The sequence below is a fragment of the Cebus imitator genome, unplaced genomic scaffold (assembly GCF_001604975.1).
Source record: "Cebus imitator isolate Cc_AM_T3 unplaced genomic scaffold, Cebus_imitator-1.0 Scaffold378, whole genome shotgun sequence".
Classification (NCBI taxonomy): Eukaryota; Metazoa; Chordata; class Mammalia; order Primates; family Cebidae; genus Cebus; species Cebus imitator.
This window is the reverse complement of record NW_016107693.1, coordinates 1,224,730-1,247,926: the sequence shown is the minus strand read 5'-3', so window position 1 is coordinate 1,247,926 and position 23,197 is coordinate 1,224,730. Positions and strand designations below refer to the sequence as shown.

Sequence of the window (23,197 nt, the reverse complement as noted above, 5' to 3'; positions counted from 1 at the left end):
TATGAACAGTGGATTGAATAAAGATTATATTGTGCATACACACTATGGAATGCTATGCATCAATAGGAAACAACAAAATCATCTTATTTGCAGCAAGATATGAATTAACAGAAGAACAGAAAATCAAATTCCACATATTCTCACTTATCAAAGAGAGCTAAACAACGAGTATACATGGATATAAAGATGAAAACACTAGAAACTAGGGACTACTCGATGTGGAAGGTAGGAGGAAGGGAAGGGTTGAACAACTAGCCATTGAGTACTATGCTCAATACCTGAGTGATGGGATTATCTGTACCCCAAACTTCAGCATTACACAATACACTCAAGTAACAAACCTGCATATGTACCTCCTAAATCTAAAATAAAATTTGAAGAAAATAAATAAATACAATTTTAAAGAAAGAAAACAGAAACAGTTGAACTTAATTCTAATAATCTTTTATATAAAACTCAATATATCAAGGTATAATTTCAACATATAATGACTAAAAATATTAAAGAACTACAAAAAACTCTTACAAAGAAAGCATTATGTATTGAGAAAAGAGTTAATTTGTCTAGAAGTTATCACAACTATAAACATATAGGTTCCAAATAACAGAGCCCCCAAATATATAAGGCAAATACTGACAGAACTAAAGGAAAAAAATAAAATTGACCATTCAAAAATATTAATTGAAGACTTTAATATCTCACCTCCAATAATGGATAGAATATCTAGATAGAAGATCAAGATCAACAAGGGATAAATAACATAAACACCATAACTAGATTTAAGAGACTAATTTAGAAGACTGCACCCAACAACAGCAGAATACATATTCTTCTCAGGCCTATATCAAATATTCTCAATAATAGACCACAATTTAGGCCACAAAATAGTTTTAATATATTTAAAAATAGTTAAATCTTATGAAATATCTTCTCAGACCACAATGCAATAAATCCGGAAATCAATATTCAAAGAACAATTGGAAAACTGACAAATATAAGAAGACTAAATACCATAGAAATAATGGGTAAAAGAAAAAATCGGAAGGGAAATTAGAAACAAATGAAAATTAAAGCATTACATACCAAAACTTATGATATGCTAAGAAAGCAGTATTCAGAAGGAAATTTATACCAATTAATGCCAACATAGAGAAGAATAAAAGGTCTAAAATAAAAAACCTAACTTTTAACCTTAAAGAACTAGAAAAAGTAGAGTGAACTAAAAACTAAGCCAATAGAAGAAAGGAAATATAAAGTTTTATAGTATGAAATATAAAATACAAAATAAAACACAATAGAAACTGTCAAGCAGTAGAAAGTATCTGTTGGATCTTGGATCAACAAAATTGACAAACCTTTATGCAGACTGTACAAAAAAAGAGAGAGGATATGAATAACTAAATTCAGAGATCAATGAAAAAAGTATTATTGATGATATCAAAATAAAAAGGATTATGAAAGAATACTATAAACAATTGCTTACCAAAGAAAAATTATATAATCTGGATGAAATGAACACCCTAGAACCACACAAATTACCAAAACTTATTCCACAGAAATGGGAAATCTAATGAAAACTATATGTAAACAAAAATAATAAACAAAAACATTGAATATGTAATAATAAGCAAAAAGATTGAATCAATTATTAAAAACCAGCTGACTTCATTGTTGAATTCTACTCTATCAAAAATCAAAAGAGTACTTCCAAACTCATTCTGAGGCTAATATTGCCCTGATATCAAAGCCAGACTAAGACATCACAAGAAAACTATAGAACAATAATGTTTATGAATATAGGTGCAAAAAGACCTCAACAGAATACCAGCAAACTGAGTGCAACAGCATATTAAAAAGATTATACATGTTCAGGCACAATGAGTGGCTTATGCCTGTAACCCCAGCACTTTGGGAGGCTGAGGTGGGCAGATAACAAGGTCAGGAGATCAAGACCATCCTGGCCAACATGGTAAAACCCCATCTCCACTAAAATATAAAAAATTAGCCAGGTGTGGTTGCAAGCATCTGTAGTTCCAGCTACTCAGGAGACTGAAGCAGAAGAATGTCTTGAACCCATGAGCCAAAGATTGCAGTGAGCTGAGATTGTGCCACTGCATTCCAGCCTGGGTGACAGAGCAAGACTCCATCTCAAAAAATAAATAAATAAATAAATAAATAAAAATAAAAATAAAAAAGATTCATTTAGATTACATATATTGTGTGTCTTATAAAGTGTATAGCACTGTATAGAGAAACACACATACTGTAATAGGCTGAATTGTGTCCTTGTAAATTTATATTTGAAGTATTATCCCCCACTGCCCCAAAATGTGATCATATTTCAAGATTGGGTCTTTAAGGGTAATTAAGTTGCAATAAGGTCATTGAAGTGGGCATTTATCCAATATGACTATTGTTCTTATAAGAAGTAGACATTTGGCAGACACTTGGACATAAGATAAAAAATGATGTGGAGATATAGGGAGATGTTTGTCTATAAGCCAAGAGAGAGATCTAGAACAGATCCTTCTCTTATGACTTCCCCAAACACCAGCCCTGCTAACACCTTGATCTCAGACTTCTACCTTCCAAAATTGTTAAAAAATAAATAAATTTATGTTGTTGCAACAGCCTACCCTATGGTACCTTGTTACAGAAGTCTTAGCAAACTAATATATACACACAAATATATCACCTTTTCTTTGCTTTTACGTGATTATCTACAAGTGTACAATCGGCATAAGTATAGTCTGAAGAAACTTCATGATACTTTTTAAGGTTTCTCTCTATTTCCTTTATTTCACCTTGCCATAAAAGTATTATTTTAATTCTAGTGTTTGAATATGAATTTAAATGTCTGAAGTTAAAAAAGGAAGACAATCAGTAAATATATTGATTAGTGCTTCTTTATTTTTTGAGTTTGAGATTAGTTAGGTAATTTAAGCCCAAAACACAATTGCCCGTATTAGAGGATATTTATTAGGTCTTAATTACCTCAATTCTCTGTTTGTCAGCTTATAATTTAAGTATACTTTAAATGTATGCATGGACCCATACTTAACAGAAAATACAAAACATCCTAATGCCCATATGACTGCAGACCTTGTCATCAAGCTGTCTGTGGACTCCAGCAGCAGGACACTGCCCAGAATCAATGAGTCAGCCCACTAGTGAACTCTACTAGTTGGTCCATTCAGAATCTCAGTCTGAGCTGATTGGTGAAGGAATCTTCTCACCAAAGCCTGTACATAAAACCTAGAAGAGGTGAATGTTTTTTCAAATGCACAAACACCAATGTGAGTATACAAGAATCACAAAGAGTGAGAGAAATATGATATCATAAATAGAATTTTAAATTTTAAAAAGTTTCAGTGACAAGCCTTAGAAAAAATGGAAGTCTTTGTATACCTGACAAATAATTCAAGTTAATCATCTTTAAGCTCAGTAAATGACAAGAGAGCACATGTAGAGAACTAAATGAAATCAGAAAATTAATACATGAACAAAATATGAGTTCAACCAAAAGACAGAAACCATAAAATAGAACTATGCAGAAATTCTAGAGCTGATAAATACAATAATTGTATTGAAAAATGGAATAGAGACCTTCAGCAGCAGTGTCAAGCAGAAGAAATAATGATCAAACTCATAGAAAGTTCATTTGAGTTGTCCTGTCAGAGGAACAAAAAGAAAGAATTTAAAAGAGGGAAAAAATGCCCATGGGAGTTATGGAGTACCACCAAGTGAACCAGTTAATACATTATGGGAACTTCAGAAGGAGAGGAGAAAGAAAAAGGAGCAAAAAGCTTACTTAAAGAAGAAGAAGATACCATACTCCCAAATCTGAAAAAGGAAATAGGAATCCATATTCAAGAAACTCAAAGGCCCCAATTGGATAGAATATAAAGCGATGTAGCAAGATATATAATAAATAAATGACAAAAGTCAATAAAAACAGAACATCATGAAAGCAGTAAGAGAAAAGCAACTCATCACATACAAGGACACTCCCCATAAGAATATTATGAGATTACTCAGCAGAAATCTTGAGGATTAGAAAGAAGTTGGATGATATATCGAAAGCACTGGGAAAAAAAAACATACACACACACTGCAAATTCAAATTCTATATGTGGCAAAACTATCCTTTTGTAAAAGGATATAAGGCCTAGAAAAAACCGAGACATGAGGGAGTATTGCCAGGGGACATTGCAAGGAATGTGTGTGTGTGTTTATTTACAAATATACATTTATTTATTTATTTATTTATTTATTGGCCCTGCATTTCAGCCATTCCAGCTCCAGCAGTGGCAAAAAGGGGCCAAGGAACAGCTTGGGCCATTGCTTCTGAGGGTGCAAGCCCCAAGCCTATATTTCAGAGGATGTATAGAAATGCCTAGATGTCTAGGCAGAAGCTTGCTGCAGAGGTGGAGCCTGTATGGAGAACCTCTACTACAGCAGTGCAGATGGGAAATGTGGGGTTGGAGCCCCACAGAGAGTCTTCACTGGGGCACTGACTAATGGTGCTGAGAAAAAAGGGCTACCATCTTCCAGATCCCAAAATGGTGGATCCAGCAACTTGTATTGTGTGCCTGGAAAAGCTGCAGACACTCAACACCAGGCTGTGAAAGCAGCTGTAGGGGCTGTACCATGAAGGGCCACAGAGGCAGAGCTGCACAAAGACTTGGGAGCCCATCTCTTACATCAGTGTGTCTTGAATGTGAGACACAGAGTCAAAGGAGACTATTTTAGAGCTTTAAGATTTAATGACTGTCCTGTTAGGTTTCAAACAGGCCCTGTAGGCCCATCATTATGACCAATTTCTCCTTTTTGGAATGGAAGCATTTACCCAATGCCTCTACACCCGTTGTATCTTGGAAGCAACTAACTTGTTTTTTATTACAGGCTCATAGATAGAAGGAACTTGTTTGTCTCAGATGAGACGTTGGACTTGGACTTGAGTTAATGCTAGAATGAATTAAGACTTTATGGGATTATTGGGAAGGCATAATTATGTTTTGAAATGTGAGAACATGAGATTTGGAAGGAAACAGGGACAGAATAATAGGGTTTAGCTCTGTTTCCCCACCCAAATCTCATGTCAAATTGTAATTCTCAATGTTAAGAGAGGGACCTGGTGGGAGATGATTGGATCAGGGGGCAGATTTCTCCCTTTCTTTTCTCATAATAGTGAGTGAGTTCTCACAAGATCTGATTGTTTAAAAGTGTGTAGCACTTCCCCCTTTGCCCTCTCTCTCTCCTGCCTTCATGTGAAGATGTGCTTGCTCCCCTTCACCCTTCCATGGTCATATTAAGTTTTCTGAGGCCTCCTCAGCCATACCTCCTGTACAGCCTGAGTAAATTTGAATCTTGATCACTTTTTCTTAATAAATTACCCAGTCTCTGGTAGTTCTTTAGAGTAGTGTGAGAACAGAAAAATACATACATATTGTGTTATATATGCAAAAAAAATATATAAATTTAAAATCAATGAATAAAATAATGGGTAAATAAGGAAAGGAATATACTTGGATCCCAAATTGAGATGTATTCTAAATCTCTTCCCTGAAATTCCCCTTTTCTAGTACTGTGAGATAACCACAACTCCTTTATATCACGGGATATTTCCTTGCTTTTGTATTTCACTCTGCTACTTAGCCACCAAACTATAAATATAAGTAATGATGGTGTTTTAGGAAGTTAATAATATACAATATATAATACCCTTTTTATTCTTACATGGCTTGAGTGAATTGGAAAATGACAGAGGTAATAGATGAATAGAAATAAAAATGTTAGCCTTGTGACTATAATAAATTTTCTATTGCTTCTATTAATAAATTACTGTAAAATTAGTGGTAATATCACTGTTCTCAAAGTCATACATCTAAAGTGGTTTCACAGTGCTAGAATTAAGTGGCTGGCAGGACCGTGTTCCTTTCTGGAGATTCTAATGGCGGGTCTTTCTTTGCTATACAGGGGAATGGCTGGATGGACAATGTAACTGAATAACCCAAGGTGGAAAAATAATGGGGGCCGTAGGAGTCACATGCCAGAAAGGAGCATGAATATGTGCTAATGGATGTATGCTAAAATTCTTACCTGTATGGTATATTTTTTAAAACTTCATATTTTCCAAATGCTTCAAAATCGCCACAAACAGGCTTGAACACCCTGCCCAGGCATCCAGGTGCACTTGTTTTCCTCCCAACTGTCACCTACTGACATTCAAACATACCAATGAAATTCCTCATCTCTGATCCCTAATAAAAACAACACATACTCCATCATACACACGTCAAGACCTTCTCCCAACAAAAGACATTTGCCCAGGGTTCCTCTCTCTCTCCATTCCTCACCTACTTAGTTGAGCCTGAATGGTGGCCATTCCTCTCCCTCTAGAACCTCTGAGGATAATAACTCTTTTCACTTCCTCTGCCTCCTCAAGTGTACTGTCTATAGCCATGTTAAATCGATTTTTTAAGACCCTACAAGGAAGACTCACTGCCCAATTTATAACCTGCTATCAATAAGCAAAAACCTAGCTCATCCTTCATTTTTTTCATGTCATATTGCTTATGTAATTGATCAACAACGTAAGTCCTACTTGAGTTTACACATTCTCTGCTTTTCTACTGTAGCTAATTTAATCCAAGGCACACACTTGTGTCATCATGACTATCATAGCAGCCTCCTTCCCTCCTTGCCTCCTCCAGTCTGTTTCTTACAAGGTAAAAGAACATCATTTGTACATGCAAATCATAGCATGTCTTGACATGTCTTGGCCAAAATGTTCCAGTGGATTCTTCAGATCTATAGCCTACAAGGCCCCCTCCTTCGATTCCACTCTGATCTCTTACCACTTTCCTTATTTACTTCCACAGTCACACTACACCTCTCAATGTATCTTAAACACAGTTTTATTCTCCCATCAGGGCCTTTGCACTGCTGGTTCTCTGCCTGAATTTTTAAAAAAATTTTTGAGACAGGGTGTCACTCTGTCACCCATGTTGGAGTGAAGTGGCACAATCATGGCTCACTGTAGCCTTGACATCCCAGGCTCCAGCGATCCTCCTACCTCAGCCTCCAGAGTAGCTGGGACCACAGGCATGTGCCACTATACCTGACTATTTCTGTATTTTTGGTAGAGATGGGGTCTTGCTGTGTTTCCAAGGCTAATTTTGAACTTCTGAGCTCAAGCAATCCACCTGCCTTAGCTTCCCTAAGTTCTGGGATCATAGGCATGAACCACTGCACCTGGCCTCCCTAAAAATTTCTTTCTCCAAAACTTTGTGTGGCTTTTTTCCTCCCCTCTCCTAACAGTTTTTATATAATTGTCTGATCCTTATCCTTATCCTATTTTGTCAGTTACTCTAATATAACATAAAATTATGTTATATACTTATGTGCAAAAACTGCAATTGCTCTTGCACCAAACTAATATTTCAGCCTCAATTGTATTGACCTGCACACTCAACCTGCATAAAATCAGCCAGGGATGGGGTATGATTCTTTCTCAGAGAATTAAACATCTATGTAGAGTGTATCAAGAGAGCCAATCACTGCAATAAAAGAGTCTACATTTTCTGGTTTCTAGGATACTGTTCAACTGCATCAGCTATGATAAAGGCTTGTTGTTAACTTCAGAGTCACAAAGATGGGTAGTACAACCATAATTAGTCTATTTATTGCTGGGAAATGAAATTTTGTTTCGTATTGGTGCACTCACATAAATACCTAAGAGCTAATACAGTTTTAATCAATTGCGTTGGTAAGACACAACTTTCCTTCATATGCACTCAACCTAGTAAGGACTTCAACTGTTTGTGATATAAAAATGATAAAGTGGGTCTTTATTGCACAGGAATATACAAACAGGATCACAAATGGATATTGACAGGAACAGGGACTATCTTTGAGTACGTTTTCTGGTTATGGAAGCCTTGCCCGCTTATATGAGATTCTTGCACTAGCAAAAATTCCTATAAAGATCAGCAGTTCAAGTTGAAGAGATAAAGCTTCCCTTGACCCACTTACTGATTCATGCAAAAACTGTAGTATCAAACTTCCCCCATGTTCAGACCTTCCTTTCTTTAGATAAAAATCTCATTAATGAAAACTTCCATTCCTAGGCAAGATGGAGCAACCTTATTTCTTCCAAGTCTTTTTTCTTTCTTACAACTCAAAAACCCTGGACACAACACAATAATAAGCATGGGAAGACTGAAATGTGAGAAGAAAGTGGGCTACCTAGGGACCTCAAGACAAAAACAACATGGCAATATGTTCCCTGGAGTTTCTTACTGACCCCACATATTCTGGCCACGGTGCTACAGAAGTCCACCAGCTAGAACTGCCAACTGGCACAGATATACATGGCTCTAAGAAAAGTCTATTTTCCCCCAGCCAAAGGACCTGAAAAAAGAGTGGTCTAACACAGAATGCCTTTTTGGCAATATCCATTGCTATGCTTTGAATGTGTTGCCCCCAAAACTTAATTGGAAACTTAATCTCCAATGAAGTAGTGTTGGGAGGTGGGGCCTAATGGAAGGTGTTTAGGTCACGAGAACTCCACCCTCATGAATGGATTAATGCCAATTATAAAAGGGCTGGAAGCTTCAAGTTCAATCTCTTACTCTCTCATGGGCTCTCTCTCTCACCCACATGATGCCTCCTGATATTTTATAATGCAGCAAATAGTTCTTCACCGTGATGTGTTCCCTTGATTTTGGACATCCCAGCTTCCAGAATCATGAGCCAAATAAGCTTGCATTATCTATAAATTACCCAGTCTGTGGCATTCTGTTACAGAAGTACAAAGTGAACTAAAACATCCATCCTACTCCTTCCAAACCCCAATAGAAAGAAACAGCAACTCTCCTCCACTGAAATTTCAGCATAGAAGAGTGAGAAGCTAATCCACTGCCTTGTGCCCCTGCCCCACAGAAGCAGACAGTGGCACTCTGGTTCACTTGCCTGTTGGTGTTGGCAGGGCTGAGCAGGGAGCTATTATTCCATCCCCTGCCTAAAAGAAGCAGGTGATCAGATTCCCTCACCAAGATAATGTCAGCAGGGTCCAGCTGCAAACTGAGCCTCTACCCTCACCTGGCAGCAATGAGACTTGATAAAGAAATAAGAGGTCACACCACTAAGCTTTACCATCTCCTGGTGGTATTAGGGCCATCCGAGTCTCTCCCTGACTTGCCATCAGTGAGAATGAATGAGGTAGTGTAAAGTGGGGCTCATTGCTACTCTTCTTTTACCCTCCCTGACAATTCTCCATGCAGCCCTAAAGCAATCCATTTCTCCTCCCTTTCTTGCTTGCAGTTGTCCTCAAGAATAACTGTGGAATGTGCTGTGAATGCAACATCCTGAGATAAGGTGGAATTGGCTGGAATCATCCAGGCTCTGTTTTAGTCTTCCCCAGAATAGGCTGTCCTTTGAAATTCTTTATCCCAGTGACTCCTGTTACTATGGGGTATAAAACCCAAACCAGGCTGCTTTCCAAGGTCCCTCAGCTGTCGTGCAAGTGGGGCCCCCACAGTTGAGACACCATCCTCCTTGCCAGCTTTCCTGAGCCTTGGGGCACTAGCTCGCAATGACTTGCAGCCTTCTGTTGTCCCTTGCTGCATATCTGTGAGTAATAAATCTGCCTCGTGTAGTTTATTGTGTCTGAGTGTGTTCTTTCTCATCAGACTAAAACAAGTTGGCAAACCAGGGCTCAGTGAACCTGCTTCACAGTGTGTACAGGATTTGGGATGGTCAGCAGTGGAATGCTGAGCTTCCACTCACAATCAACATCAATGAGGAAGAATGAGGTGGAGCAAAGAAGGACTAATCAGCTCTGCCTCCATACATAGTCCTGGTGAGAGCAGGGCCAAGCAGGCTGCCGAGCTTCCATCCCCACCCTGAAACAATAAAGCAATGTGTACCATGCCTCTGCTTTCATCCTCCCAGGTTGTCAGCAAAGACCAGTAGGAAACTATGTGTACACCTCCACTAAAAGGCAACAAGGCCAGGGAATTCACTGCCTCACTTACACCAGAAACGTTTCAGAGGAATTATGGGAGAAGTTAAACTTCAACAACGCCACTATCTGCATGGAGGCAGTAGAAGCCTACACTCCCTTTGTCACAGTGATGTCAGCAAGACCTAACAGGAAAATAATACCTGCCTGGCTCTCAAGCTGGTGAGGCTACATCTCACCAAGGAGATGTCCTGTTCAAAAAACATATTAAATATGATTCAGTGTTTCATCATGTAATATCAAAAATGCTCAAAATACAAAAAAAATTACTCATTATACCAATAATCAGGGTAATCAGGGTAATCAAAACTTGAATAAGAAAAGACAATCAACTGATGCCAATATGAAGGTGAATCTGATGTTAGAATTATTTGAAAAGAACTTTAAAAACATCTATCATTATACTGTTTCGACAAGCAAATGCATATTCCCTGGAAAATCCATTCCCAACAAATGCAAACATGGAAAAGCTGTAAAAAGAAATCAAATAAAGAAGAACGAAGTGGAATATATGGAATGGAAAAATACAATACAATAGCAAAAACCATTCTTCAAAAATTGTTGCATGACTTGAATAGTAGAGGAAAGATGACATAGAACAAAATCAGTAAATCTGAGGATAGGTCAATAAAGTTTACCCCATCTGAATAACAGGGAGAAAGTAGACTGAAAAAATAAATAAACAGAGTTTTAGGAACTTTCAGGAAAACACCAAAAAGCTAACATGTTATTGGAGACAAAGAACGATAGGAAGAAAGGGTGGGTCTGAAAAAGTATTCAAATAATTAATGGCTAAAATGTCTCTACTAAAAGGTCCCAAATTTAGCAAAAGACAAACAACTTCAGATTGAAGATGCTAAGTGAACCCCCAGTAAGACTGGAAAAAAGGTGATGCCAAGAAACATCTTAATTAATCTTCTGCAATCTGTCAGAAATGGATCTTTAAAGTAGACAGAGAAAAGCAACACATAACTAATAAAGAAATGCCAATTCAAATGACAGAGACTTTCCCATCTGAAGCCTTGAAAGCCAGAGGAAGTGGAACAACATTTTTTAGAGCTGAATTTTCAAAATAACTTCAATCATAAGTTTTATATCCATTGAAAAAATATATATGCATTTTTCCTTAAACCCAGGAAGGCTTTACTAAGCAGCACCTGTTTGGGTGGACTTCAACAAGCATCTCCAAAATAGAAACATTCCATTAGTAAATTGTTTTTTGTTTGTTTGTTGTTTTCTTATTGTACTTTAAGTTCTAGGGTATATATGCAGATCTTGCAGGATTGTTGCATAGGTACACACATGCCATAGTGGCTTGCTGTCTCCATCCCCCCGTCACCTACATCAGGCATTTCTCCCAGTATTATCCCTCCTTAACCTCCCTGCTCCCCACTGTCCCTCCCCTAATCCCCATCCCCCAACAGATCCCAGTGTGTGATGTTACCCTCCCTGTGCCCATGTGCTGTTGTTCAACATCTGCCTATGAGTGAGAACGTGCAGTGTTTGGTTTTCTGTTCTTGTGTCAGTTTGTTGTGAATGATGGCTTTCAGAATCATCCATGTCCCTACAAAGGACATAAACTCATTGTATTTTATGGCTGCATAGTATTCCATGGTGTATAAGTGCCACATTTTCTTTGTCCAGTCTATCATTGATGGGCATTTGGGTTGGTTCCTGGTCTTTGCTATTATCAACAGTGCCACAATGAACATACATGTGCATGTGTCTTTATGAAAGAATGATTTATAATCCTTTGGGTATATACCCAGTAATGGAATTGCTGGGTCAAATGGGATTTCTATTTCTAGATTCTTAAGAAATCGCCACACTGTCTTCCACAATGGTTGAATTCATTTACAATCCCACCAACAGTGTAAAAGTGTTCCTATCTCTCCACATCCTCTCCAGCATCTGTTGTCTCCAGATTTTTTAATGATCATCATTCTAAATGTATTGAGATTGTATCTCAATGTGGTTTCGATTTGCATTTCTCTAATGACCAGTGATGATGAGCATTTTTTTCATGTTTGTTGGCCTCATGTATGTCTTCTTTTGTAAAGTGTCTGTTCATATCCTTCACCCACTTTTGAATGGGTTTGCTTGTTGTTTTTTTCTGGTAAATCTGCTTTAGTTATTTGCAGATTTTGGATATTAGCTGTTTGTCAGATGGGTAGGTTGCAAAAATTTTTTTCCATTCTGTTGGTTGCTGGTTCACTCTGATTGTTTTCTTTTGCTGTGCAGAAACTCTGAGGCTTAATTAGGTCCCATTTGTCTATTTTGGCTTTTGTTGCCATTGGCCATTGCTTTTGATGTTTTAGTCATGAAGTCCTTGCCTATGCCTATGTCCTAAATGGTATTGCCTAGGTTTTCTTCTAGGGTTTTTATGGTGTTTGGTCTCTTGTTTAAATCTTTGAGGAATAAAAAGGAAATAAAAACATTGTCCTATGAAGAAAAAATGAAGAGAATTTATCACAAGCATATCTATTCTTTTTTTTTTCTTTTCTTTTCTTTTTTTTTTTTTTTTTTNTTTTTTTTGTAAACAAAGCAAAAGTTTTATTGGGGAAGTACAAGTACACTCCAGGAGAGGAGTGGGCTGACCCTGCTGGAAACACCCCCATGACATTCTGCATTGTGATCTTCTGCTGCCTCAGTTATTTACCCAGTTCTCACCAAAGTTTGGGGGATCTTCCCTTACTGTGCTTAATACACATGCATGGGAATCAGTGATCAATACGAATCCTAGTGGTGGCACTGCTTATTATTGCCACCCCAGGAAGGTTGAGCAGTCAATTTTGTACCCATTGTGCCTGCTCAGCTCTCAGGAATTCCCTTTTTGCCCTTTTCCTTCCTTTTCAGGATCTAGTTAACAATATTCTGACAGTTCAACCATGGAGTGAGTACTGGGTATCCTAAGACTGGTTCCGGGGGATCCTTTCCAACATGGATACCTCCCCTCGTACCTGCTCATATCTGACTGTCTGCTTTTATATTTCTACCTCAGGGAGTTGGGACCCAGAAATCTTTTGGTGGATGGGGCAGAGGTCATTCTCTGTATCTACTTCCTGCTGAAAGGCGCCACTGAGGGTCTTTCGATGATTGTTGTTTTCTCTTGGAAGGTCTGACCCATGGTGTCCAGATGAGACATCTAGGGACTTGATTGTCCTTTGACAAGTAGTTCTCCATTCTGTCCTTTGACAAGAAGTTCTCCATTCTGCTATTTGAAGATAATGAGCTTGAGGTAGAAATCCTTAAGTCTTCTCTTGGATTCCACATTCTGTTGAGACCTAAACTCTCATTAAACTTTCCATTGCAAGGTGATTCTAGGTCTGGCATCATAGTATATGTGGCCAATAAAGAAATGATCTGCTCCTTCACTAGAAGTTTGGTACTAAAATTTGCTAGAATTTCCTTCTGTGAAGATTGCAAAAGACAAATGTTGGGTGTTTATGCCCTGAATGCTGTTTACACAGAGCTCCACCTTTCTGTGAGCAGCATCTCTGAGTTCTGTCTTGCTTGGAGGTCCATTTGCTCTGAGCTCAAGATTGCTAGGAGCTCCAATCACTCTGAGCTCCATCTTGCTCTGAGCACCATCTTACTCTAAGCAACATCTTTTCCAGGCTCCATCTGTTACTAGCTCCAGCTTGCTTGGAGCTCATTACTCTGAGCCTCATCTTGCTCTGAGCCTCATCTTGCTCTGAGCATGATCTACTTCGAGCTCCAATGTCTCAGAACAATGTTTGGAGTGCCAATCACTCTGAGCTCAAGCTTTCTGTGAGCATCATCTTCTCTGATCTCCATCTTACACCGAGTGACATCTGCTGCAATAGAGGTCCTTCTTGCTCCAAGCTCTGTCTACTCCAAACTCCTTCTTGCTCAGAGCTTCATCTGCTCCAAGCTCCAGCTTACTTGGAGCTCCAATCACTCCAAGCACTATCTTGCTCTGAGCACCATCTGTGTAGACATTTAGCTTACTTGGAGCTCCATCTAATCAGAGATCCATCTACTCCAAGCTCCATCTTGCTTGGAGTTCCAATCACTCTGAGCTCCATCTTGCTGGGAGGTCCAATCACTTCAGGCTCCATTTTGCTCTGAGCACCATCTGGTCGGAGCTCATCTTACTCTGAGATCCAATTGTTCAGAGCAATGTTCAGAGTGCCAGTCACTCCAAGCTCCCTCTTGCTCTGAGCACCATCTTCTCAGAGCTCCATCTTATACCAGCAATATCTGCTACAAGTTCCATCTTGCTTGGAGCTCCTTCTTGCTCAGAGATCTATCTTGGAGGTCTATCCGACCCGAGCTCCATTTGGTTTGGAACTCCAATCATTTCATGCTGCACCTTGCTCTGAGCACCACCTGCTTGGAGCTCCATTTGCTGCAAGCTCCATCTTGCTTAGAGCTCCCATCACTCTGAGCTCCATTTTGCTCTGAGCACCATCTGCTTGAAGCTCCATTTGCTCCAAGCTCCATCTTGCTCTGAGCACCCTCTGCTCAGAGCTCCAGCTTCTCCTAGCTCCATCTTGCTGAGGTCTCCAATCGCTTCCAGCTCCATTCTACTCTGAGCTCCATCTGCTCAAAGTGCCATCTTACTGTGAGCAGCATGTTCTCTGAGCTCCCTCTTGCTCTGAGCACCATTTGCTCTGAGCTCCATCTGAAACCAAGCAACGTTTACTCCAAGCTCCATCTTGCTTAGAGCTCCTTCTTGCTCAGAGCTTTATCTGCTTCAAGCTCCATCTTGCTCAGAAATTCATCTGCTCCAAGCTCCATTGTGCTAAGAGCACCAATCACTTCCAACTTCGTTTTGCCCTGAGCACCATCTGCTCAAGCTCCATCTTACTATGAGCAACATGTTTTCTGACCTAAATGTTGCTCAGAGCTGCATTTGTTCCAAGCCCCATTGTTCTCGAAGCTCCAATCACTAAGAGCTCCATCTTGTTCTGAGCACCGTCTGTTCAGAGCTCCAATCTCTCAGAGCAATGTTTATGTTTCAATCACTCTGAGCTCCATCCTAACCAAGCAACATCTGCTCCAAGTTCCATTTTGCTCTTTGCTCCTTTTTGTTCAGAGCTCTATGCGCTCTGAAGTCCATCTTCTCTGAGCTCCATCTTACTTGGACCTGTAATCACTCTGAGCTCCATCTTGCTTCGAGCTCCATCTTACACCAAGCAACATCTGCTTGAAGCTCCATCTCAGTTGGAGGTACTTCATCTTGCTCAGAGCTCCAGTCACTCTGAGCTCTATCTTGCTCTAAGTACCATCAGCACAGAGCATTATCTTTCTCGGAGTTCTGATCAATCTTAGGTCCATCTTACTCTGAGCACCATCTGCTTAGAGCTCCAGCTTGCTCTGAGTACCATCTGCTTGGAACTACATCTTGCTGGGAGCAACGTCTGCTAGCTCCTTCTGTTCTGAGCTCCAACCACTCTGAGCTCCATCTCGCTCTGAGCACCAAGGCACACCTATTCTTAATGAGTGGGTAAAGGAAGTTCTCTCAACAGAAAGAAAATGAATACAAAAGAGAGCGTGGGACTTCATAAAGGAAAGAAGAAAACCAAAAGAGAAAAGAAATAGGGTTAAATATAATAGAATATTCTTCCCATGAACTTTTTAAATCATATTTGATAGGTGAAGCAGAATTTTTAACATTATCTAATGTGGTGCTCAATGTATATGGAGGAAATTTTTAAGAAAATTATTATTTAAATGCGTGGAGGGTAAAAAAATAATAATAAGGTGATACAAACTTTGATACCAGAATACTGTGTTAAGTTACATGTGCATTGGTACAATTTCCACGTGTTCCCAAATTTCATATTTTGGAAACTTAGTTCCCAGATTCATATGTTGATGATATTTGGAGATAGGGCCTTTGGGAGATACTCATGATCAGTTTAAAATATCTGAGTGAGATGCCTATGGTGGGACTGGTGACCATAAGAAGATAAAAAGATAGTTCCAGCACTTTGAGAGGCCAAGGAGGGTGGATACCTGAGGTCAAGGGTTCAAGTCTGGCCAACATGGCAAAATCCTGTCTCTACTAAAAATACAAAAATTAGCCAGATGCAGTGACACTTGCCTGTAATCCCAGCTACTGAGGAGGCTGAGGCACAAGAATCACTTGAACTTGGAAGGCAGAGGCTGCAGTGAATTGAGATCACACCACTGTACTCCAGCCTGGGTAACAGAGTGAGACTTTGTCTCGGAAAAAAAAGAGAGAGAGAGAGAAAGGGACCCAAGCTGACACACTCATGCCCTCTCACTGTATGATGCTCTCTGCCACATTATAAAGCAGCAGGAAGGCCCTCACCAGATGCCAGCACCACACCCTTGGACTTTTCACCTTCCAAAACCAGGAGCCAAATAAACTTCTGTTCTTTACAAATTATCCATACTTTAATATTCTGTTATAGCAACAGAAAACAAAGACATGTACATTGCAACACCAAGAGCAACAACTAAGAATACTATACATAGCGATATACTCAAAAACAATATAATTAAATCAAGATGGACACCTAAAAATGTTCAGATAATTCACAGGAATACAAGAAAGGAGAAATAGGAGAATAACAAACAGAAGGAATGTAAATATTTGTAGCATAACCTAAAACAAGAAACAGCTAAATGCCCTTCAATGGGTTGAATGGTGAACAAACCATGGTACATCCATACCGTGGCACTATTCATTAATAAGGAAACAAACTATTGATATAAGCAGTGGCTTGGATGGTCTCAAGGGAATTATGCTAAGTGAGAAAAACATATCTCAAAAGGTTACATGTTGTATGATTTGATTCCATTTATATCGGTTTTTGTTGTTGCTGTTTTGAGACAGAGTCTCCCTGTGTCACCCAGGCTAGAGTGCAGTGGTGTAATCTTGGCTCACTGCAACCTCCACAACCTGGATTCAAGCAATTCTCCTGCCTCAACCTCCTGAGTAACTGAGATTACATTCATGACTCACCATGCTGGGCTAACTTATTTATATTTATTGTACAGGTGGGGTTTCACCATGTTTGCCAGACTGGTCTTGAACTACTGACCTCAGGTGATCTGCCCACCTTGGCCTCCCAAAGTGCTGTTACAGGCATGCACCACCACGCCTGGCCTCCATTTATATAGGTCTTGAGATAATAAAATTACAGAAATAGAGTACAGCTAGTGGTTGCCAGAGGTTAAAAACAGGGGGTGTGTTAGATGGGAAGAGAGAAGGGGTATGTGGAAGAGAGTGAGAGGGAGGTGGGGATGGTTATAAAAGGGCAAGGAGAAGCATCCTTGTGATGGAATTCTTCTGTATCACTATGGTGATACACAAACCTACGCATGCAATAAAATTGCATAGCACTAAATTCACATAAATGAGTGCATGTAAAACTGCACTATTAATAGATCATTGAGTGTTAAGTTCCTGGTTCTGATATCATATTACACTATAATTATGCGAGCTGTTACCATTTGGAAAACTTGGCAAAGGGTATACAGGATCTCTTGTGTATTACTTCTTATAACTACATATATCTGTGAATTTCTCAAAATAAATAATTTTAATAATTGGCTATTGCAGGACACCTTGTAAAGGCCCAATGACAATATGATTTTTCCCCTCTCAGGAAAAGGATGGGAAGGAACTGTGGCCATTGTAACTATTCTCCAGCAAATCTTACCAAGGCCTCTGCATGTTTCTTAAAAAGAAAAATTACATTTTATTGCCACAAATAAACATAAAATGCTTTTAGAGTTTCTGTATAAACACATTCTTCATAATTGTTGCAGGTTTTTGCTAAAAAAAAAAAAAAAAAAAAAAATTTTTTTTTTTTTTTTTTTTTTTTTTTTTTTTTTTTTTTTCTAAAAAACAAAAAGAAAGCTGCCCATTGGACTTGGACCCACCTCAAGGTGGTTAGGTATAACTACCCTCTTTTCAGAAGACTCTAGATTAAAAAAAAAATCTCATTTTCCTCCTAAAAATTAAGAAGTCAGATTGGCTCAGTAATATTGAAAAAAAAAAACTTCATGTCTGAATCAGATTCAGGAAACTACAAATAGGGGAAACCATCATGACAATCTATTAATATTGTGTACCATTGTTTTGAGTACAGATTAACAGGCAGTAGAAAACACTTCAGTTTCTTTTATTATTATACTTTAAGTTCTGAGGTACATGTTCAGAATGTGTAGGTTTGTTACATAGGTATACACATGCCATGGTGGTTTGCTGCATCCGTCACCCCATCATCTACACTAGTTATTTCTCCTAATGCTATCCCTTTCCTATCCCCCCTGCCCCCTGCTATCCCTCCCCTTGTCCCCAATCCTCCAACAAGCCCTGATGTGTGATGTTCCCCTCCCTGTGCCCATGTGTTCTCATTGTTCAGCTCCCACTTATGAGTGACAATATGCAGTGTTTGGTTTTTTCTTCCTGTGATAGTTTGCTGAGAATAATGGTTTCCAGCTTCATCCATGTCCCTGCAAAGGACATGAACTCATCCTTTTTGGATGAGAGCTATAATATGGTACATGAAATGATGGTTTAGTCAGAAATCAGAATATTTTTATATCTCCAGACTAAATGAACAACAGGTGTTATTCTAAGCCAAGGTAATCTATTTATAAAAACTAGCATACAAGAGATAATTTTTCAGTAGGACATCTGGGTGGCAGGAGATAGCAGACTTTTTGCTTTGAGAATAAAAAGTTTTATGTTTTAGTTTACAATCTAAAATAGATTCTAGAACTGTGACCTGAGGCTAACGGTAAAGAGGCAAGATTATTACATATAAATTACAATATATATAATGAATACATTGTGCAAGTGGATTGATAGATGTATATATTTAACACAATGAGACCAATGGTAAACAGATCAAATTCACTTTCTTTGTGGTTTTCCAGTCACTTATATACAATTATAATAAAGCAAATCGTTCACTGTATTTTTGTTAAATCATCACAAAATATATACCAAAACTCCTATTTATATGTTTAAAAACTAGTTTAAGTATACTAGAAAATACTATCTCAATAGCAGTATAGCTAACTTATGTAACCATATTTATGTTAATTGGAGAGAATATATTTCAGCTTCAGGATACTATAATCATTTTGTCAAGGCTTAATAAACATTTTATAAATATTGATGCTGGGGATAAAAATAATGAGAATATAATATTTACTTTGGCTTCACAGAGTAAAAATTGTTATTCAGTCACATAGGAGATTCTTGCATTTTCTTAGTCAATCCTCAAACTATCTGAGACATAAGCATTATTACTCAGTTATTAAACAGAAACCAAGATTCAGGTATACTAAGCAATTTGTGACTATTCATGATAGAACATGGCAGGTTTGATTGCAACTCTGTTTGATTGCAAAGTGCTTCCTCTTCCCACTTCATCATAAGGTATTTCTGGCAAGAACCATGAGAATCGAAAGTATGACCTGAAAAACTACTAAGGAATTATTTTTAAATGGTTTGCATATACTTTGTTTTAGACATTGCTAAACTTTTCCCAAAAAGTTGTACTCAGTTGTTCAAAGGCTAAGACAACGTTGTCATCTTCATTTTCACATAGCTCACGCAAGGAAACGCTGCAAATGAGGAAAAAAATATAAGACCCATTTTAGTGAGATTGGATATTTTAAAAAAGGCTTTCCTTGGGTAGGCAGAAGTAAGTAAATCCCATTAGATGATGAAATTATATTAGCAAAATATGAAGAATAATGATAAGAAACATATTTCTCCTAAAAAATCTTGTGTACAATTGTTTTAAAAGATAACAAAACAACCCCATGCAGTTTTTCTCCATGACTATCACCAAGAGAGTCTGAGAGGCCATCAAATTCCACATAACATGATCCCTTCTTCCTTCAATAGTGCAACAACACAAATTTCTTTTCTTTTCTTTATGTATCTCTTGTGGAACCATTTTGTGTTATTTATGATACTGTGTCCCCTGTATGCTGAAACCCACAGGCAGCTACATCTATGATGAGACAAATATTCCTTTCTTTACCTAGATGTGTAAAAAGATGAGGAAAACAAGATATGGTAAGCAGAATAATGGCCCTCCAAAGAGGTGCACATCATATTCCCCAGAAACTGATGAATAAGTTAAGTTACACAGCAAAGGGGAATGAATGATGGAATTAAACGAATTAAAGTTGCTAATCAGCTGACCTTGAGATGGGAAAATAATCCTGGGTTATCCGGGCAGGTTCAGTGTAATCTCAAAAGTAAGTGGAAGAGTGAGGCAGGAGAGAGTCAGAATGATGCAGTGTGAGTCTACCAAACATTGCTGGCTTTGGAGATGAAAGGAAGCCACAAGCCAAGGAATGCTGGCAGCCTCTAAAAGTTGGAAAAGGCAATAAAAGCAGATTGTCCCTTAAGAGTCTCTTGAAAGAAATGCAGCCCTGATGACAACTGGATTGAGCCCATTAAGACACATTTTGGACTTCTGACCCCCAGAACTGTAAAATAATAAATTTGTGTTGGTTTAAACCACCATGTTTGTGGTAATTTGTTGCAGCAGCGTTAAGAAGCTAATGTACAGGTAACAAAAAAGGAGACAATAAATCCAAAAAGAACAGTACAGCTGGGCTGATCAAGGGCTGAAAACTATCATGATATGACATCTTATCAGCCTTTTATTAAATTTGCACCTACCTTGTTTCCACTAGAGTTCCAGTTTTTTTATAGTGTCATCACTAACCAACCACAAAAATTGATCAGATCTGTCTGAGTTACACCAAATTTCTTTCTGAGTTACAGACTTACAATTGTGACTACTGATTGTAAGTAATCACAACACTTCCTCCTGACTGATATCTCCCAGATGTAATGTGAGGGATATAAATTCTAACTCATGAGTTTTCATTCTCAACCTCAAATGTCATGCTCACCCTTGTTTCCCATGCATCCTTAACAAAAATAGAAACTTTGGTCACCTTTACCAACTGCATAATTTTTTTTTTACCAATTTCTTGAATTTTACCTTGTAAATACTTTTCTGATCATGCTGCATATTTCAATTCCCTTAATTCAGACCTTCATTCATTTTCACCTGCACGACTGTTGCCGTCTTTGTACCTACACATTTCTGCCACATATACAGTCTGCAGGCTCAGGCCACCCTCATGCTTATGCACTGTCCACACATTGCTCAGAAGATGAAGGCCAAATTTCTTAATGTTAATATATAGACTTTCCTGATATAGATCCAAATTCCATTTAAAGTCTCTTACAACAACCTGACATCTTCCCCCGTCTCTGTCAAATCCCCATATTCTCCATGTCGATGTAGTGAGCTTGGAGTCTTTCCCTGACACATCAGGCCCCTTCTCATTGCTGTACTTTGAAAATACTATTTCTTCTTCCCCATGATTAAGGGCTTAGTCAAAAAACTACTTCATGTGAGACTCTTTCTTTGAATGCAAATAGAGTTAGCCATTCCTTTACCTGCCATCATAGCCCTGGCAGTGTTTGAAAGGTCTGTAAGTCAGCTTTTTTCACTACAGTGTAAGAGTTTTTTTTAAGCAGGTATATCAATTAAATGATCCTTTGGTCAGGCATGGTGGCTCACACCTGTAATCGTAGCACTTTAGGAGGCCGAGGAGGGCAGATTGCCTGAGTTCAGGAATTTCGAGACAAGCCTGGGCAATAGGGTGAAACTCCGTCTCTACTAAAAATACAAAAAATTATCCAGGCGTAGTGATGGGCGCCTGTAGTCCCAGCTACTTGGGAGGCTGAGACAGGAGAACCACTTGAACCAAGGAGGCAGAGGCTGCAGTGAGCCAAGATGGCGCCACTGCACTCCAGCCTGGGCAACAGAGGAAGACACCATCTCGAAAAAAAAAAAAAAAGATTTTTTGATGATCCTTTATAGCTCACATTCTTAGACGTGTGTCTCATACCAATAATGCTCCAGGCCGAGCGCGGTGGCTCACGCCTGTAATCCCAGCACTTTGGGAGGCCGAGGCGGGTGGATCACGAGGTCAAGAGATCGAGACCATCCTGGTCAACACGGTGAAACCCCGTCTCTACTAAAAACACAAAAAAATTATCTGGGCATGGTGGCGCGTGCCTGTAGTCCCGGCTACTCGGGAGGCTGAGGCAGGAGAATTGCCTGAACCCAGGAGGCGGAGGTTGCGGTGAGCCGAGGTCGCGCCATTGCACTCCAGCCTGGGTAACAAGAGCGAAACTCCGTCTCAAAAAAAAAAAAAAAAAAAATGCTCCAATATTTCTTAGATGATGCATAAATGAGTGATTTCCTCTGCCAAGCCTTAGAGACAGCTTCCAAGTCTATAGAGTTTCTTAGGCTGCTCTGGAGATTATAACTTGAGTAACTACAAGCCACTCAAAGAATACCCTATCTAGAGATAATACAAGTGGACAAACCAGTTTCCTTCTGCTCCCAAAAGTTTTACTCTCTGTATGAAAAGTCCAAATAGGCCTAATTCTGCTCAGATCCAAGATATAAAACAAGACTTGATTAGCAAGAACCTAATAATGGAGAGATGTGTGTCAAATTAAATATATAAAAAGTGACAGGACAAAGCAACACCCATAAACTATTGAGATGCATGCAGATTGAAGGCTTTGGAAAGACGGACATTTAACTAAGCAGCATTAGATGGTCAAAGGAGCCTAAGAATGGGGTACCCAAATAAAGTTTGGTATTCCTTGGGACCCTGCTAAGTTTTGTTAAAGATGAAAATAGGAGGCCAATATGAGAGATTAGAGTCGGATGGAGCCTGGAAAAAACAAGAAAGTCAAAGTATGTAACAGAGAATAAACTGGAGACCTGCTGGAGCCCTAAGGAGCCCTCTGAAATACCATGTCCTTGACACACATTGCTTGTGGCAATTGAGAATACAAGGACCCAGGAGTCAGTGAAGTATGCAAAACTATTGCTGCCTGTCAGTGCATGATGCCTGGGGCTGAGACTCTAGTCTGGATGAAACTTCATCTCAAATAGACATTGAAATTAATTCTATTATAGAAATAATGCAACAGGTGTTGAGGAGACCTTCTGCAGAGATTTTGGGGAGCTGAACTGCATCGCACATAAGAAGCTTAAAGGCACTTTCATGTACATGGCTTATAGTAAGGGTTCAACATTTTTCAAATTATAAATAAATTATTAAAAACTCTAAAATCAATATTTAAATATACAACAC

The 23,197-nt window shown here is 38.8% G+C and overlaps 1 protein-coding gene and 1 long non-coding RNA gene across 8 annotated transcripts in view; both read right to left on the bottom strand.

Moving 5' to 3' along the window:
• Positions 1 to 13,022: 13,022 nt before the first annotated feature.
• Positions 13,023 to 15,957, bottom strand: LOC108288588. The gene is made up of 2 exons (XR_001818754.2): positions 15,185 to 15,957; positions 13,023 to 15,133 (listed from the first exon to the last, which is right to left on the bottom strand). It is a non-coding gene; the product is annotated as an uncharacterized LOC108288588 (long non-coding RNA).
• Positions 15,958 to 18,875: 2,918 nt separating this feature from the next.
• Positions 18,876 to 23,197, bottom strand: part of LOC108288585 (probable ATP-dependent RNA helicase DDX60) — a 271,788-nt gene continuing 267,466 nt past the window's right edge. For all 7 annotated transcript variants that reach the window (XM_017507564.2, XM_017507562.2, XM_017507565.2 and 4 more), the window contains one exon: positions 18,876 to 19,609. In XM_017507564.2, coding sequence (XP_017363053.1) covers positions 19,510 to 19,609 — 100 coding nt within the window. In that variant the 3' untranslated portion in view covers positions 18,876 to 19,509. The remainder of the gene's footprint in view (positions 19,610 to 23,197) is intronic.